Here is a 19894-nt window from a genome sequence, read left to right as displayed (position 1 = left end):
CTAGGCACCTGCGCGGTGATCTGATTGAGGTGTATAAGGCCTTGAATGGGTTGAGCACGCTGAATTCTGATGGGATCCTTCCACTTGTTCAGATTACGAATCTAAGGGGGCATAAATTCAAATTAAGAAAGGACAGATGTAGAATAGATGTGCGGAAATTTGCCTTTAGCCAGCAGGTGGTTAATTTCTGGAACAAACTTCCATCTGTCATTGTGGAAGTTGATAGGTTGAATAAATTTAAGGAGGAACTGGACAGGCATTTGGAGGGAATGGTGTGATTTTTTTTTTTTTTGGCTGATTCTGCATAAGCTCATACACTTGCTTTCTTGCATCACATGCCACTACTACAACAGCACCAAATTAGGTGTTGATGTTGCTGATAAAATGACTGCTATGAATAACGTATCAAGAAATGTGAGACATTGGCCTATGGTTGTTTTTTATACCCTGCTCAATGTACACAAGATAAATGCACAAATTATTCATATAGGAACTGACTGGGAGGCTCAACACGGGAGGAATTTTTGGGAAACCTAGTCACTAGTCTTGAGTCTGTGGAGATAAAAAGAAGATCAGATTGTAATAATGTGATTCACAAAGTGCTTCATCTGAAATTGCAAGTTTTGACAAGCTTTGCAGGAAAACACTGCACACACCAATGATCTCAAAAAGCCTGAGACATCCACCGGAAAAAAGAGAAGTACAATGATTAGTATGAGTGCTTTATTATATTATCTTCATTTTCATGAAGATTAATTACTATATTTAATAACCCCTCTTATGCCATGTGAAATTAATAATATAGTTGATTCAGCTTATTGTGCCCAAACCATTATACATTTAAGGTGACGTTTCAGGCATCTTACTGATACCCATCATCAGACCATGCTGTTAGGGGTAGGAAAATAGAAAGGGTCACAATTTGAATTATATAACAATAATTATTAATTGTGAATTTTAAGTCCAAAGTAATTTAGATTAAAAATCCATTTTGGTTATAATAGAATACAAATTTAAAAATAAGTAAATACATATGGATGAAAATACATAAAGATTAAATTGTTACCTGCTGACAGACTCCGGTTTGCTGATGCAACCAGAACTTGATGTACATTCTGGCAAGAGGTGCTACCAACAGTTAATTTATAGGTGAGGGATTAAGTCTATCAATAGAAAGGTACCAAGTTTTTCTGGTTTCAGCATGGGAAATGCCCTCTCACCACTCGTGGCAGAAATATTTACATAAAAATTAGAAGAATTCCTGGAAAGGCCAACTTAAAAAAACAAATTCTTGAGGCAGGTATGTTGATGATTTAATAGCAATCTGGAGCCATGGAACAGAACATGTACAAAAATTTTTTGAAGCTCTTAAAAAATTATCAAAAGATCAATTTCAAAATGGAAATAGAAAACAACAGTAGCCTTCCTTTCCTAGACATCCTGTTTACCAGTAACCTCCAGGGCTACTTATGGAAGTTTACAGGAAGCCTACAGACACTAGGATCATCTTAAACTACAAATCCTGCCATCTCTTCTCAACAAAAAACGGTGTTCTCAAATCCTTCATCCTCGGAGCATGCAGAATTTGTAAGGCAGAAAACCTCCAACAAGAACTACAAACAATAAGCAGGCTTGCCTTGAAGAAAAGATTTCCACTGCATGTTATTAACAGAGCAGTAGAAGACATCTCCAAGGCCTTCACACAACCCCAACCCAGCAGGGACAGAACAACCACCATATGCATACCTTACATACCAACAATCAGTACTAAAATAGCAAAAGAAGCAAGAAAATTTGGAATCGCCATCTTTTTCAAAGAGTTCAGCCTTCATTAAGCAGATCCTAAAACAACAGCTCAATAACCCTAACAACTCTAGAGGTCCTATTTATAAAATAGACTGTAGGTGTGGGGGTACATACATAGGAGAATCACATAGAAGACTCAACTGCAGAATCAAAGAACATAAAAAAAAAGATGTACAATATGAAGAATCCTAAAATTCGACACAGCCTACATGCATTCTAATGTGGTAACACATGGGATTTCAAGAATACTAGAATCCTCTTTACAGACAACCAGTATAACAGAAGAAAATTTAAAGAAGCTTTCTTCATAAAAATGTTCGGAGCCTCATCAATTAACAGAAAACAGAGTTGAATTAACCCACAATATTTCCACCTTTTCAACAAGAAAATAGAAGAAGAGGCAAAAGTAAAGAAAGCCAACACGGGAAACTTCAGTAAACGTATACCGGGCAAACTCATTTCCTGCTACCACAGTTTCTCCCTGCATTTTCGGTAAATAGATGGTGCGTGTTATCGGTAGTGGCAGTAGAAGTCGATAATGATGTATTGATTAGTTTTTTCTTATTATTAAAATCAGATTATTGGAGTTAATGAGTGTAATGCCTTCATGGCTGAAATTTACTTATGGGTACACCCTCAAGACTGCCTCAGTATTATGGTGTTTATTCACCCCTTTTTGCTGTTTTAAAATAGGAAAATGACTTCTACAGATGGTGCATGTTATCGGCAGTGGCAGTAGAAGTCGTTTTCCTATCGGGTTAAAACAGTGTGGATAAACACTCCAAGACTGAGGCAGTCTGGAGGGTGTACCTGTAAGTAAATTTCAGCCCACTCATGAACTCCAATAATTTGCTTTTAATAATGAGAAAAAACTAATCAATACATCATTTTCGACTTCTACCACTACCAATAACATGCACCATCTGTTTACCAAGAATGCATGGAGAAACTGCAGTAGTGGGAAACTAGTTTGCCCGGTATAAATTTAACAAATTTTACATATTATAAAATATGTAAAAATCACAATTAAGCAAAATGCAAAAACAACAAAAATGTAAACAATAGACTAGGATGAACTGCACCGGAAGACTGACAGTGTTGACACACACCACTAATCACTCCCCCTCTGTTAACCCCCGTCCCTCACCTAGATGACATAATACCCCAAGCCCAACACCAGATGCATGATAAGATAATGCTGACTAATTGACCCAACCTTTTAGCATGCTCTATTCACAAATAAAAAAAAAAGGTTCTAAATTTTTCCTTTAGGACAGAAATTTTTTGTGCGTTAAATCCGAAGTCTGTTAAATCGAGGGCCTACTATATAAAATGTATAAAATACATTTAAAATAAATACTAGGACCAGTATGAAAGTAATGTCTCCTAATTTTTTGCATTCAAATGTGGTGCTGTAAATCATTTTGCATATTACTGAGTGATCACCAGAGGTCTCTAGTTTCACCATAGCACTGTGATCAGTCTCGCAAGTGCAGCCCATGGATAGTTAAAAATGGTAGATGTTACAGATATACTTATCAAGCAAAGAGTAGTGAAGAAGGAGAGGTTTTTATTTTGCACATAGTCACAGGTAATGAAACCTGGCTCCACCATTATGACCCTGAAACAAAGAGACAGTTGATGGAGTGGCACCATCAAAATTCACCATACAAGAAGTTCAAAAGACAGCTTTTTGTCAGTAAAGTCATGGCGACAGTACTTTGGGGAAAAAAAAATTGGGATCTTGCTTGTGGACTTCTTGGAGCATAGCACCACAATCGGATAAGTATGTGGAAACATTGAAAAAGTTGAAAGCTCACACCCGTAGAGTTCAACTGGACAAATACCTTAATGAGGTTCTTCTTCTCGAGCACAACGCACGACCCCACACCAGTCTGTGCATGATGGAGGCCATTGCAAAACTGAGGTGTACTATTCTTCCTCGCCCCTCTCATAGCCTGGATCTTGCACCTTCCGACTATTACCTCTTCAGCTGTTGTTGTTGTTTGGTTTTTAGGAGCATTAGCAACTAAGGCCATATTGCTCCAGGATATGCGGTGGTCATTCCTTAACCTTTCCGCATCCTCCGTATTTGGTGGTGACGGGCTCGAACCCCGGTCTAATCAAGAAGCGTGTGCTACGCACTGCTGCTCCTTCCCACCTGGCTACGGAGGCGCCACACCTCTTCAGCCTGCTCAAGGATGCACTCCTTGGAACCCATTTTGCAGGTGGCGAACAGCTGAAGCACAGTGTTTGTGAAGCCCTCCGGAGCAAGATTAAGCACTTTTACACGGTAATTCAGTGTCTGACTCAGAGATGATGGAAGTGCACAGAAAATGATTGTCTTTGTGGAAAAATAACAGTGTTTATTAATGATTGACCTAGGAACGTTTATACACATGATTAAGGTAGGCACATGTCCCTTATGCCCACCCCACTGAATACACCCCTGCATCCAAATAAACAAAATTATGTAGTAGCAAGTGGGATCCCCAAATCCCATAACACCCTTAAAGCCTTATAATCTACATGTCCAATGTATATTAGAATGACATATTTATGATATTCCTGTGATGACTTTATTTGTTGACTTGATTAGTACCTAACATTCAGCAAATATTAATTACTCTCCTAGCATTAATATACAAATACATATGTCTACTGTTTTAGGTTTGTTGTGACTTTAACACATCTCATGTAGTTGCTTACAGCAGTACATCCTTCAGGAATTTTTGGTTGGACATTAGAGATAAGTTAACATTAGTAGTAGCATATGATGCAAGAAAGCAAGCTTACATCATCAGCCAAAAAAAAAAAAAAAACACTTCCCATTCACTTATCCATTTGCTCCAAAAGTTTGTTCAGTCCTTCCTTGAATTTATTTAAGTTGTCTACTTCCACAACAGATGGAAGTTTGTTCCAGCAATCACCCACCCACTGGCTAAAGGAAAATTTCTGCACATCTATTCTGCAACAGTCTTTTCTCAATTTTTTCCTCAATGGCACACTTGACCTCTCTGGCTAGTTGTTCAGCAGCCACCTGAAATATTTTTCCATGACTCAGTATGTCCCTTCCAGTAACACATCATGGAAACTGATGTTTTACTGGAAGGGACATATTGAGAAACTGTGTAACAATAACTTGTAATATAAAATCAGTAAAATATGATATAGAAAAATTATTATAATTTGAATGGCATATTGTATATATTACTCATAAAATCTTGGACTGTAAAACTAAACCTGCTTTTTTTTTTTTTCAAGTATCACATAATGTATAATCCTTTACTTTTAAATTAATATTTATAATTATTTTTAGAAATTCAATACAAAAGTGGTATCGAGGTGGAAATGCATCTAATGCTGCCACAGTACTTAAAGAGTTTGGCATACCAAGTGAATTCCTTGGGACTTTTAGTGATGATTATGTAGCAAGGTGATGTATATACATCTACAATATTAAAACTTTCAACTGTTAAGTTTACTAATAAAATTTTTGAAAAACATATGTTTTTTAAGGTTTTTCTAAAAGGCTTACTTTTTTTCTTTATGAATATTAGTCACATTTATGTTTTGTATTTCAGATATGTCATGGTGCATGTTGATACTAGTCTGCATCAAATGAAAAATGTAAAATTGATTTTGAAGTTTCTTTTAGGTAGGCATTGAATCTATTCTGCTTTCATGTAGAGCATATGCCATAGTGAGATAAGTGTCAGCAGTCAGGTTTTTGGGCTTCTGAATAGTGAGGATATAGCTATATTATCTAGTTCACATATAAAGAAGGGTGCCAGATGTAAAAAGTATTTTTCAAGCATTTAAGGACATATATACTACTGTGTTCCTGCTTCTATTTTCAAGTAAAAAAAAAAAAAGATTTACAGTGTCTAACCATATTAATAATGTGAGACACGTTGGTAGTGTAAAGGGCCAAGAAGTTGATTTTTGTTTTTATTTATTTATTTTTGTTAAAAATGGAAATGGAAATGCTGATTCAGGTATTATCTAAGTAGAGTCAGGATTCTCATTCTGTGGGAAAACTTGGAATCACTGGGTAAGTTTTAACACTCTGCTGCTAGTATGGAATCTGACAGATGCCACTTTTTAAAATTTTTTTGTTATTTTTTAAAATTTGTAAATGAAATCAAGTCCTCACATGTACCTTTGCCCACCAATATTCTCTACCTGGTTATACAGTATTTCCTGTTTACATTTCAGTATACTGTGAATTACAAGACATTAATTTTTTGTTTGGTGATTAACAGATGCCAGGCAAGCAAAAGCGCCATATCTTTCTTCTAGGCAATTCCCATTCCCTTATAGTGTCTGTGAGATGCCCATAACAGGTGTATAATCTTGTTGTAGATCTTTGGTTTCACTGGCCAAATGCAAAACAGCTGACAAAAATACAGACATTCACATTGCATTTGCCAGAAACTGCACAAGCATTTGTGTTTCAATCTAGATGATTGGCTTTAAATTAAAAATACAATAAAAACTTTATTATTATTATTGGTTTCTCTCATTTATTTTCTTTTGAATTTTTTAATTGAATTTAACAAATCATTTAACAGATTGCTATTTTTAATTCAGTAAAAAGCTAAAAATTAATTTGTTACAATTAAAAAAAGGGGTGTTGCACAGATGCCACACAAGCAGCTTTGTTAAATTGAGGGAGAAAAGTAACAGAAGGTTAAAATCTGTGGGAAAATTAAATTTTATCTTAGGGATAACAAGGTGAAACTTTAGTTAAACCTATTTATTTTCAATGAAATACAATGCACTGCAATTATATTTAAAGAAAGATGTGAAGAAAAAAGTTGAAGTAGTTGAAGGGCAGCTCATATAGTTCTATCAGTAGCATACAAGAATTTTGCCAATGGGGACAAGGAAGTGATTATCCCATCATATAAGGTAGTGATTATGGTGAACCTTGAGTTGGCATAGAGGTCTGGAGGCTTCATTTTAAGATAGATGTAAATCTCTTGAATGGTGTAGAGAAGAGCAACAAGATTAGTCAGGGAGACAAAAGGGCACCTCTCAACAAGAAAGACCTCAGTTCAGTAATTTGGAGCATTGGGAAATTAGGCATCTGCAAGGAGACATGATTGAAGTGTTTAAGGCTTTAAACAGATTGAGTAAATTAATTCTGATGGCACGCCTTCCTTTTCTTGGACAACACACAAATAAGGAGACATAAATTGAAAAAGGATGGTTGCAGGATAGATGTGCAAAAATTTGCTTTCAACCAGAGAATAACTGATTGCTGGAAGAAACTACCATCTGGTATAGTCAAAGTGGATAGTCTGAATAGATGGAAGGAAGTGGAAGGATTAGACAAAGTAGGCAAATATGGATAGGGATTTTTTTGTTTGTTTGTCTAGTTTTTGGTTGATGCTGTACAAAGTAGGCAAATATGGGTAGGGATTTTTTTGTTTGTTTGTCTGGTTTTTGGTTGATGCTGTATAAAGTATAAACTTGCTTCCATGCATCATTTGCCATTATGAATACTAATTTATTAACAAAAGAAACACTTATGTATAACAGATATTAGTATTAGCATTCCTTGCACTATATGGCTAATTAGTATTAGCTGTATTTAACCCTAGGGGCTCACATCTGGTGAGTATGGGCTTGGCACACCCAGGGTACTGAGCTGAATATCATCAGTCTTCTTTTTCTTGGTGATTTCTCTCACTCTCTCTCTCTCAGGGTAATTCAGATTATTTATTTTTTTTTTTTTTGCTGGTGCAGAAAAAGCCTCAGGCTTCCTCGTACCATATGGCTAATAATAATAATAATATAGTGCAATGTCTAGTGGCCTATCTGCACTGCTCAGAGAACTTAATGTCAGACTACAATTACACCTGTGTATTTTTCATTCTCCACTACTTTGAGTGTAATATTGCACTTTACCTATATGTTTCACAATTAATAAATAGCTTGTATTTATCAATGTTAAACCTCAATTGCCAATCCTCAGTCCAGCTGTCTAATTTCTCTGGGTTTTGTTGCAGATACCTGATTACTGTCATTAACTGCTCTGCCAACCTTTATATTATCAGAAAAATTAGACATTAGACTTTATATGCTTTCATCAGTATTGTTAATTAATATTGAAAACAATAAGGGGCCCAGCACTGAATCCTCAGGAACTCCATTAATAACATTAATCCAAAAAGAGCTGTGCCCATTAATAACTACTCTGTTTTCTGTTACTCAGCTATCCCTTTATCCACAGCAGTAATATAAAACTATAGTGTTTCAATTTGTACAGCAGCCTTCATGAAGGATAGCATCAAAAGCATTATTTTTTACATCCGGTTATTTTGTTACTGAATGATAATAGTTAATCTGATTGGTCAGAGAAGATATCCATTTTACAAATTCATACTATAATTGCTGTATAACTGCATTCCTGTCAAAAAATCATCCCATGCACATTTCTTCTCTCTCACTGGTCTCATCATTCATCCGACATCCATGGTTTTGTTAATGGGAAACAGGATGAAAATTGAAAATTGGGACAACTTGAAACAAAATGTGTAGTATAGCATTTTTTCCTTCAAAAAGTAAAAGAAAAATATAAAGTTACAATTAAAATACATTTTTTATCAATCAGTCAATCATAGTATTTATTTGTTATATGATTGTTGTTAATACGTATTTGTCCTATATAAACTATAATATTATTTATAACAGTTATTTTAAAAATAGTGAGGAAGACTACTTTTACTTTATATATTTTTCTTTAGATTTTGCTAGTTTTAAAATTTCCTCTCCTTCCAAATATTTTAAAAAGTTTTTAAATTCTGAACAGGACATGTTATAGTTTTCTTTCACCATAAGTTTGGCTTCTAAATTTTCTAATAAAAAACTAATAATAATTAGATTATTTCTAATATAATAAAAATCTCTTTCCACCAAGCAGTTTTCATTAAGCCGAAAACTCTTTCTGAAGAAGAATTTGAATGTAGAATGCTTAATATGGATCTTACCAAATTGAGACAAATTATTTGCCTCCGGAAATTTTTAGAAAATTTGCACCCATTTTTTGTCAACACACATTTTCTTCATTTTTTTTCATTACTTAGTGATGAACAAAATGCCTTTATACTTAAAATTTCTTCAAAAAGAAAATCTAAGTTAACATCTTTGATGTTGAATATTTCTACTAATTCTCAAATTGCATTAAATGTTGGTGGATAAGATAATGTTAAATGTTGTAGTTTTTTAATTTATTGTCATTAAAATCAAACCACTTTTCTAGATATGTAATAGCTTTTTGATGAAAATTTGAAACATCTAATTTGAATTGCCTAATTTCTTGATCGTTATCACATTGTCTTAATTCATTTTCAACTAATGTACCATAAAACTCTTAATTTTGTATTTTCTTCAAGAATGTTCTTAAATTTTCTATTATATCATAAAGATCAACGATTGTTGCATCCTCGCTTTGTAATTTCAACGATGCCTTTTGAAAAATGGCTCCAACATTCGAAATGAATTCAAGATATGCAAGAGACAAATCATCTTCAAAAAATTTTTGTAATAAACGAACAGTCGCGTCTTGACTCATAAAATATGACTTTACTGGTAGGAAATTTGAAATCAATCTGTCCACTGACGGTAAAAGTGACATCCATCAAATTGGTATATGACCTAATAGTTCATTCCACTCCGTTTTGGTCCATTCAAAAAACGATTTTAATTCTGCAGTTCTTTTTGTAGAAGACAAAAACGCATTATAAATTTTAATAACAATTGTTTCAATATTGATTTTCAAGGTAGTAGCAGCTGTTTTTTTTTATGGTGTTGTGTAAGATATGAGCATTACATCCTATTGGTATAATATCGGCATTAGATTTTTGTAATTCTGTGAAAACACTTTGATTTTTTGCCAAAATTTACTGGTGTATTATCTGCACAAAAAGATGTAATATTTTTTAATGAAAATCCAGATGCTTCAATTTTTATTTTCAACGAATTAACTATCTCTTTAGATGTGTCACTTTCAAGAGAATAGAAGCTAAGAAGAGAAGTTTGAACTTGCACTTTATCAAAATATCTAATTATGAAAGGAAAAGTTTTAATATTGTCTTTATTTTAAGTATCGGTCGTTAAGAAAAATGGTTTTTCACCTTCCAATCTTTTTAAAATCATTTTTCTTGAGAATGGGCCTAAAACACCAGTCACTATTGCTTTTTGTTTTTCCACAGCTATATTGATTAGCAATCTTGGAGTCCGGAAACGTTCCACTAAACAAAGTTCCAGCACATCCTGTTGAACCATAGTTTTGTGAATGTAAACAGGAATGATAGCAAAATATTGTTTCAGCTATTATAATTTGACTTTCAGAACTACTATTTGGTGCCACAAAGAAGTTGGATATTTTTGAAGATTTAGCCAATGCATTTAAATTTGAGATATGAGTTTTTGTCACCATATGTCGTTTAATATAATTTTCTCCACCATGACTAATAATGAAAATTGTTTTATTACAAATTGTGCACTTTGCTGAATATTCACCTCATCCTTCATGGAACCAGTTATATATTTTTGTCCATTCTTTTTGTTTTCTTTTTTTGGAGCTACTTTATCCATATTAATTTAAAGATAATATGAATTCAATATTGTCTAAAAATAATAAAAAATAATAGTAAACCAAAAAAACTAAATTGCATGAACTTTGAAATGTTTTTAAAAATTATAAAATTGAAATCAAAAGTACTTGCTTTAAATTATAAACCAAAAGTGTATAAAATTTATAAAAAAAAATAACCATATGTTAATATGGATATCGTAATTTTGAAACTTTACGTACTTTACAATATCTTAAATGATTATTACTATTTTTTTATTTAATTTTCAAAATTACTTCACTTTAATAATTCAAAAAAAGGAAAATTCATTTGAGAATTATTATTAAAATAATGTTTGGCATAGATAAATTAAAACATTATACATGTAATTTAAAACAACAAAGAGAAAAAAGATTTCTCAATTCTCATTTTTCTCTTGTTATTAGAATTAATTTTTAACACAACCTTTAGATGCCAATAAGAATTAATTAAAAATATGTAAAATCAATAAATTAATAGTTTTTACCTCTCTTATCAGGACAAATGATGGTATTATACGGGGAAGCAGGACTTGAAGTTCTAAATCGGGACAGTTGACCACCCTGATGGGAAATCTTGTCTGACCAGTTTGATTGGATACTAAAAAGTGGGCACAAAGGAACTGGACGCAAAAAATAATTTTGATATCATATTCTTGGATTTAAGGAAAGCTTTTGATACTGTTGCATATAAAACACTGCTGGGCAAATTGGAGCAGTGTGTGCATTAAGGGCAAGTTGCTGCTATGGATAAAGGGATGGTTGAGTAGGAGAAGGCAGAGAGTGGTAATCAATGAACACTGCAGTTCATGGACTAATGTTACCAGTGGAGTTCCCCTAGGGTTCGATGTTGGGTCCACCGTTGTTTTCTATATTTATCAATGATATTGATGAAGGTATATCATGCTTAATGTCCAAGTAATGGCAGGGTTGTTAATGACAGTATGCTACTGCAACAGGATCTAGAAAAGTTAGGTATATCGGCTGAGAAGTGGCAATTGAAGTTTTAACATTGATAAATGCAAAGTACTGCATATGGGTAGAGTACGTTGCATTTGTGTGGTGCTACAACTCAGGGTAGTATAGAATGAAAAAGACGGGTAATTGTGCAGTCAGATATGAAATTCTCGGAGCAGTGCAGACAGGCTGCCAGGACAGGCTCATGGAGTTTTTGTCAATGATATACAGGAATTTTGCTACCAGGGATAAGGAGATGATTATCTCTTTGTATAAGTCAAAGAACAGGCTACACTTCGAGTACTGTATATGGGTCCGGAGGCTTCATTTTAAGAAGGAAAAAAGAGCTGCTGGAATGAGGGGTGCTCTTACGAAGAAGGTTTAAGTTCTGCAAATTTATGCATCTGGAAACTAGGCACCTGTGAGGTGATCTGATTGAGGTGTATAAGGCTTTGAATGGTTTGAGTAAGCTCAATGCTGATGGGATTCTTCCTCTGCCCAGATTATTCATTCAAGGGGGCATAGATTAAAATTGAGGAAAGACGGTCGCAGGACAGATGTGTGGAAATTTGTCTTTAGACAGGAAGTGGTTGATTGCTGTGACAAACTTCCATCTGTCATTGTGGAAGTTGATCTTAAATAAATTCAAGGAAGAACTGGACAAACTTTTGCAGCGAATGGATAGGTGAATGGGAAGTATTTTTTTATTTTTTTTTGGTTGATTCTGTATAAGCTTGCTTTTTTGCATCATAATGCCACTACTAATGCTAATGTTAATCCATTGATGGTGTCTTTGTCAGTAGGAAAATGAATGCCAGCCAGGTATTTTTTTCAAATTAGGAAATAGGTGAAAGTTCAATGGTACTAGATCTATTGAATGGGGAAGGTCCAAGGTTTTAACATTATACAGTGCAGTGCAGCCATGGCAGTGACAGACTTGTGAGAGGCATATTGCCCTTGTGGAATAAGGCTCTGTTACTGAGTTTTCCTCCATGTTTGTCTTTGATGTTTCATGCAAACACCTCACAAGGTCTGCATGATATGTGCCTGACTATCTGGCCTTTCTGAAGATAATCCACTGGCTGCACTCCATCAGCATCCCAAAAAATTGTTGTCATCACCTTGCAAGCAGGAATCAACTTGGCTTTTTTGGAGGGACGAAGGGCAGTGTTACTACTGTGTGAGCTGCTCCTTTGTCTCTGGCTGAAAGTGATGGACCTTCATCCCATCCACGGTCATAAACCTTGCAGAGAAATTTGGTGCAATCTACTTGAAAAAGCTGCAACCGTTTGCTCGCTTGACTTACAACTCCTGTGTGTGTTTATGATTTGTTTGGGACCCTCATGCTAATCTTTTTCATAGTGAGAATCTCTATTATTATGTAGTACACACACATTCATATGAGATGTCCAAGATGTTGGCAGTCTACTGAACTGTCACTGATTGATTATGCACAAAGCGTGATACAAGTGCAAGCAACAATCATTGGTTAGAGCTAGATGTTTGTAGCTGTGACTGCAAGGTGCATACATGGAGAGTGTGCCAATGTTTATTACATTGTAGCAGTGGCGTAGCTACCATGTAGGTAGGCAAGGCAATTGCCTCCAGGCCCGGGCCCTTTAGGGGCCTGGCGTCTTTGGCTGTCTCCTGTTTTTGCAATTTTCATTAATTAAGTAGGGGCCTGAACATGTTCTTTGCCTCTGGGCCCAAAAAAGGGTAGCTACGCTAGTGCATTGTAGGATAACTGCCTCCATGATTGGATGAATACATATGCCTTTATTGCGATTAAAATTACCATGGCAACCGGATATGTGGAGTGATTTGAGCCATACTCACTGGTGGTAATTTTGTGAGTAGTTGATGATTTCAATGCCTCAGTGTGGTCACAGCTACAAATATCTAGCTCTAACCAGTGATTGTTGCTTGCACTCGTGTCATGCTCTTTGTTTGCCTTTCATGACCATGCCTGGGCATTCTTTATTTCATTCGGGTCTATTCCTAGACCCAAAAGCTACTATTTTGCTTTGTATCTCTTTATTTTATTTAATTTAATCTGTCTCAGTTTGTATTGTGTTCATTAAACTTGTGTTCATTAAACCTGCATTCATTAAAGGATTACTTATTATTATTAGCTATGTGGTGCAAGAAAGCCTGAGGTTTATGCTGCACCAGCCAAAAAAAAATTTCCCCAGTTACCCTAAGAGAGAGAGAGAGAGAGGAGAGGAGAGAAGAGAGAGAGAGAGAGAGAGAGAGAGGAGAGGAGAGAAGAGAGAGAGGAGAGGAGAGGAGAGGAGAGAGAAGAGAGAGAGAGAGAGAGAGAGAGAGAGAGAGAGAGAGAGATTGAGAGAGAGAGAGAGATGGGTGTGCCAAGCCCATATTCACCAGATGTGAGCCCCTGGGGTTAATTTGTGTTAATTCACTAAAGGATTACTACATTGTTTCTCCTACATACAACTTCCTTATTCCATTCCTCCGGAGGTGAGCAATATATTTATAATTTTGACAAGAGAGTGGTTCCACTGGGCACACTGTTCTTCCAGGACTAATGTTTTCTGTATTTATTAATGGTACTGATGAGGGCATATTAGGCTTATGTCCAATGGGACCAATGCAAAGTTTAAAATCTTTAAAAACAAATTGCACTGGAAGCAGCAGCTATGCTAATACCATTGCACCTCTATTCACTGCAGTTTTGCTTGTGCTGTGCAGCTAGCTAATAATAAATGTGCTTTGTGTGAATAATCGTGTGAAAAAAATTATTGTTTGTAGACAGTAAATTTTATCATAAACATAATTAAAAAAACTTACATTTTTACTCAATTAAATTTTTTTCTGTTTTGGGCAGGTGGGCAGTGGGCCCCAATGCACTGCATTGGCATAGTTACGCCACTGCTTATGTCTAAGTTTACAGATGATAAAAAAGTTGGCAGGGTGGTTAATGATATTAATTCTGGTATGCTACTACAACAAGATCTAGAAAATTAGGCAGATAGGCTGAGAAGTGAAAATTGAAGTTTATCATTGCCAAATGCAAGGCATCACTTATGGATAACAGTAATCTGAGAATAACATGCAAAATGTACGCTACCATACTCAAGGAAGTAGAGAACAAAAAACAAAACCCCAGGAGTAAAAGTGAAGTCCTCTGAGCAGTGCTGACTGGCTGCCAGAATAGCTCATGTGGTTTTGTCAATGATATATAGGAATTTTCCCAGCAAGGATAAGGAGGTGATTATCCCATTGTATAAGGCAGTAGTTAGGCCACATCATGAGCACTGTAAACAGGTTTGGAATCCTCATTTTAGGAATGATATGTATTTAAGTACTCTTAGATACAAGGGTACTCTTACCAAGAAAGACTTCAGTTCTGCAGATTTCAGCACCTGGACTATAGCTATCTGTGAGGAGATTTTATTGAGGTGTTTTAAGGCTTTGAATGGATTGAATAAACTCAGTGCTGATTGAATCCTTCCTCTCACTCAGACTACACATGTATTGGGGTATAAATTCAAATTGAGGAAGGATGTTGCAGGATAGGTGTCCACCTATATACGGCCAGTTAGTCACTATATCTTTTTGCAGTCCTTTAACCTGCCATCAGTTGCACAAAGGCTTGTTCTTCCTCTATGCATGAACTGCTGAAGTGAAAAATCTGCAGTTATCACTTTGACTGAAATAAAATGTTTTCATAAAAACATTTTATGAAATATAGAGCTTTTTTATTATTATTATAAAAGAAAATAAAAAAAAATTTCTGTCCTTTATGTTGTTTATTCCTCCCCATGATGGGTAATGGCATCAAGTGCATGGCATGGTTGGTTGTGTTCAGTTACTATTACTATTGTTATTATTACTGTTGGTTGAGGAACCCTCTTACTATCATACAGGCATTCAGGATCATGGCATTCTACAGCTCCATGTAAGTGTTCTCAGGGAGGCCTATTACTGCTAGGTTCTTGTGGAGGCTCTTCGGCACCATGCAGGTGTTTGACCCGGTAATCGTGTCAGTGGTTGACATGGTGATCGGGATGGTCATTACTTGTTCCATATGCCACATATCCTTGACTTCCTGTCTTAGGTCTGAGTACTTCCTGATCTTTTCCTCGTATATTTTCTTGTGGTTGTGTGGGTTGAGCACTGCTATGTCGATCAAGCAGGTAGCCATTTCCCTCTTGTTGATGAGGGTTATGTCGGGTCTGTTGTGTAAGATCTTCTTGTCTGTTACTGTGACATGGTCCCAGTATTATAATTTTAACTAAATTGGTTTTTATGTTAAATTTATAAAACAATATTTTAAAGTAAAAATTATAAAAAGAATATGGTAAGTAAACAAAATACTGTACAAAGCAGTACTTTGTGTAATATATTTTTTACACAAAGTTTTTATATTTATATTTTGCGTAATATAATGTAGAACATTATATTACACAAAATTAAACACAAAAATATTACAGCACAAAACAAATAATTATTTTCAAGAAGTTTACTTGAAATAATCCTCAATGTTTTTTTTTGCTTTAATTTTTAAAACTCGTTTTCGGGCTGCACAGTCTCGCAGATGCTTCAAGGTCATAGTGGCATAGTATTTAGGGTCAGGCGCCACTGGTGGTTTCCCACATCTGCACCATATGTACTCTGTGTTGGATTGCAGAGCTACTGCAAAAGGCAGAAAAAAGTGTAGTGTCTAGTTTATGCAGTATTGTGTTTTGTTCTGTTGTGTGTCTCTGGCTGCTTGGCCCCCTAGTGGGACCCTACATTGCCAGCCACCACCATTGAGAGGTGAGCCAGGCTGCCTATCACTCTCTGGCTAGTCTCTGTCAGGGTCGTCTGAGCTTTCTGGATGGAGATCAAGATAAAAAAAAAAGGGGGGGGGAAGAGTGGGGAAGATAGTACAAGTGATGAAGTTAAAGTAGGCAAAAGAAGGAAGATGAGGAAAGAAGAGGTGGGAAGGGAGATGTAAGAATCACCCCTGGTCTGGGAGCCCACTGAAGGCCAGGGAAAGGAAGACACCATGCAGAACAAGGGAGGTTTCAGGGAAGACGGTCCACCAGGCTGTAAAGGCAAAGTGGGGTTGGGAAAGGGGAGAGAAAGCCACAGAAGCAGCGAGCACCAATAGAGCACCAAGCAGCCGTGGCATATGCTCAGTATGAAAACCCCGCACTCAATTCGGTGCCAGCAGTGATCATGCGCCCTGCATGGGGTGCCAGCATCCTACCCTGGCCAGGAGGCGGGTTTGCATTGTGGAGAGTAACTCTGAAGATTCTGCATGTGAAGTGCTAGCATGATCCTATCCCTTCGGGGGGTAGCATATTCCTACCCCACTATGGGGTTAGCGTGGTGCCCTTCCAATTCTAGTATTGGGACATCTGGTCCATCTGATTGTGAGTACAGTTTGGCAAATCATGCGAAAGTAGCATATGTGGATTCATCAGCTAGGAGGATGTGTTCCTGGTTCTGTGGAGATCTTTGTATTTCCGTGAGTAGTCTTAGTCATGGGTCACCGTAGGCAGGACAAGCATATATCACGTGTTCCCAGGTTTTCTTTTCATGCAGCGGTCATGAAAACGATCTGAGATACCACTGCATCTCAGATCGTTTTCAATCCCAAGGGCTATGAGCTTCTGTTGAAAAGGACCATGTCCAGTAAGCACAAAGGTGATGTAGCCCAGGAGAGAACCAGGGAGGAGTCCTGGGTAAGGTAAAATTGACTGAAGGTAGAAACTTGTTTGTGATTCTTCCCTTCTCAGTGTTCTATTCTTCTTGCCATAGGTTTAGAAGGTTAGTTGGAGATGCATCTCTTTTCCTGCTTGGAGTCATTGGCCAGGTCAGGTCCCAGGATCTGAGATGGTAGACCGTTCTTTAACTGCTGGAATAGTCCTCTACATGCAACTTCAAGGTGCCGTGGCATACATCCAGCTATAACTTGGAGGGCAGGGGTACTGACAGTGCGGCACACCCTGGTCACTGAGAATAGCAGAAAATGCTCTGTGGATGCCAGTTTCTGCCCATTTCTCTCCAGGGAGACCCTGGAACACCAGACTGAGGCTCCATAATATACTATTGGCACAAAAACGGCTTTATTGATCAGAGTCAATGCTTTGTTCTTTAGCCCACTGTCAGTCCCACTAATACGCCTGATCATGGCAGCATACATTTGTACCTTGGTAGCAAGATATTTCAGGTGTGGAAAGAAGGTCAAGTTGAGGTAGAAAGAAAGAAGTTGAGGTAGAGATCAAGGTATTTGACCTCCTCATACAGATGTATGGGGACTCCACCTATTTTGATGACAGGGGGGATCTTCTAATTTGTAGTCATGTGGACATGTGTTTTTGTAAAGGGCGGCTCCTAGAACGTGAGTTCAACTCCGCCTCGTATCTCTGTGAAGAACAGTATCACTACAAATGGGCCAGATGTGTGTGACGTCGGTTTGTGTGTAATGTGTGTGTGTGTTCTGTTGTTCTGTTCTGGCCTCTTGGCTACCCAGAAGCATCAGTCACCTGGGTAGATGATTCTGGGTACTCGTCCACACCATGGGAAGGTGGGCCAGTCCCAATGGAGCATGTACTGTCTCGATACGAGACTCTGAACCACCTGATGTTGCCAAAAGGTGGGCCAGATTTCTCTGGGGGCCCACTCCTGAGAGGGGAAAAAAAAAAAAATAAATAAAATAAAAATTAAATAAACTAAAAACAGAAACAAAATATATTTCCCGTGGTGCAAAAAAGATAAAAAAAAAAATAAAATAAATAAATAAAATAAAATAAATAAAAAATAAAAAAAATAAATAAAATAATAATAATAAACAAATAAATAATTATAATAATTCCCCGTGGTGAAAAAGAAAATATATTAAATAAATTTAAAAAAAATTAAAAAAAATAATAATAAATAAAAAAATAAAAAAAATAAAAAATAAAAAAAATAAAATAAATAAATAAATAAATAAAATAAATAATAAAAATAAATAAATAAATAAAAAAAATAAATAAATAAATAAAATAAATAAATAAAAAATAAAAATAAAAATAAATAAAAAAAATAAAAAATAAATAATAATAAAATAAATAATTAAATAAAATAAGTAAAATAAAATAAATTCCCTGTGATGAAAAAAAAAAAAAGGGAGAGCTGTCTGGCACCAATGATAGTCCACATCCCAGTTGCCAGAACAGAGCACGAGTAAAAAAAAAAAAAAAAAAAAAAAAAAATGAAGCTAAGTAAATGAAAAAAAAAAAATAAAAATAATAATAATTACAGAATAATTAAATAATTTTAATCCCACAGTGAAGAGGAAGATGTAAGTCGGGGTGCCAGCAGAGAGAGAGTAAGAGAAGAAAAAAAAAAAAAAAAAAATGTGAGAGTGGTTATCTATCCTGCACAGAGGGAGAAAGAAGAAAAGGTGAGCCAAGGCTGCTCCTAGTTCCAGGGCAGGACCCGGAAACAGTGCAGAACACAGGTTTGAGGAAAAATAAAAAATAATAAATAAAAAAAATAATAATAATAAAATAGCCACACCCTGGCTACAGTGAAGAGAAAGATGTAAATCGGGTGCCAGCAGAGAGAGAGAATGAAGAAAAAAAAAAAAAAAAATGGGAGAGTGGTTATCTATCCTGCACAGAGTGAGAAAGAAGAAAAGGTGAGCCAAAGCTGCTCCTAGTTCCAGGGCAGGACCCGGAAACAATGCAGAACGGAGGTTAAAAAAAAAAAAAAAAAAAAAATAGTCAGTAGAAGGGGTGACTTTCAGTTGGCAGTGGAATTGTTAATGATCGGCATTTCCACGTCGGTGATTGACGATCAGTGTCCTCCTCCAGGCAAATACCTCAGCTGCAAAGGTCTGGAAGGCTTCGAGATTGTTTTGGGTACATATCAGTTGATGCAGATCTGCTGGTGGGAAGTCCTGGATCTTATTCTGGAGACAGTTTCTGATATCGTTGTAATGTACACACCCCAGAAGCAAGTGTTTCCAACTTTCACTTTGTCCGCAAAAGCAGTAGGGAGTGTCGATGAGTCCCAGTGTATGCAGTTTCTCATTTAGAGAACCGTGTCTGGTAATGAGAAAGGAAGATTCGAGGCTGAGGGAGAACCATCGGGCGTTATTTTTAGTGGTTGCAAAGGTTACCTCCGGAAGAAAACTCCGAGTTACAACCCCTACAGTAGAAGAATCCCATCTGGTCCGCCATACATTGAAGAGTTTATTGAGACATCGAGATTTCTCCTGCTTTATATCTGTAGTTAGTGAGAGTTCTATATCCAGGATCGTTGCCGGAATACCTTTTTTAATTCGATAGCAGAGCCCCTTGTAGATTGTGTAAAGGTCGAGAGGGAGGGTGCCTGCTGTAACTTGGAGAGCTGCTGTAGAGACTGTACGGCAGATTCGATGGGTCGCCAGTAACATAGCTCTTTGTATAGAGTTTAGCTTTTCTTTCATCTTAATGATGGGAACTCTGTGAAACCAGACCCCGGCAGCATAGGTTACTATTGGGAGAAAGACAGCTTTATAATAAAGAA

The 19894-nt window shown here is 36.3% G+C and overlaps 1 protein-coding gene across 2 annotated transcripts in view; it reads left to right on the top strand.

Moving 5' to 3' along the window:
- The window catches only part of LOC150085464 (ketohexokinase-like), a 149632-nt gene that overhangs the window by 32751 nt on the left and 96987 nt on the right, over positions 1–19894 (top strand). For both annotated transcript variants that reach the window (XM_090373273.1, XM_090373272.1), the window contains exon 2: positions 5126–5242. In XM_090373273.1, the coding sequence (XP_090229399.1) occupies positions 5126–5242 (117 nt within the window). The remainder of the gene's footprint in view (positions 1–5125; positions 5243–19894) is intronic.

This window comes from Mastigoproctus giganteus, chromosome 5 (assembly GCF_048544385.1).
Source record: "Mastigoproctus giganteus isolate SK-2022 chromosome 5, ASM4854438v1, whole genome shotgun sequence".
Classification (NCBI taxonomy): Eukaryota; Metazoa; Arthropoda; class Arachnida; order Uropygi; family Thelyphonidae; genus Mastigoproctus; species Mastigoproctus giganteus.
The sequence above is the reverse complement of the archived record's forward strand: the minus strand, read 5'-3'. Positions and strand labels throughout refer to the sequence as shown.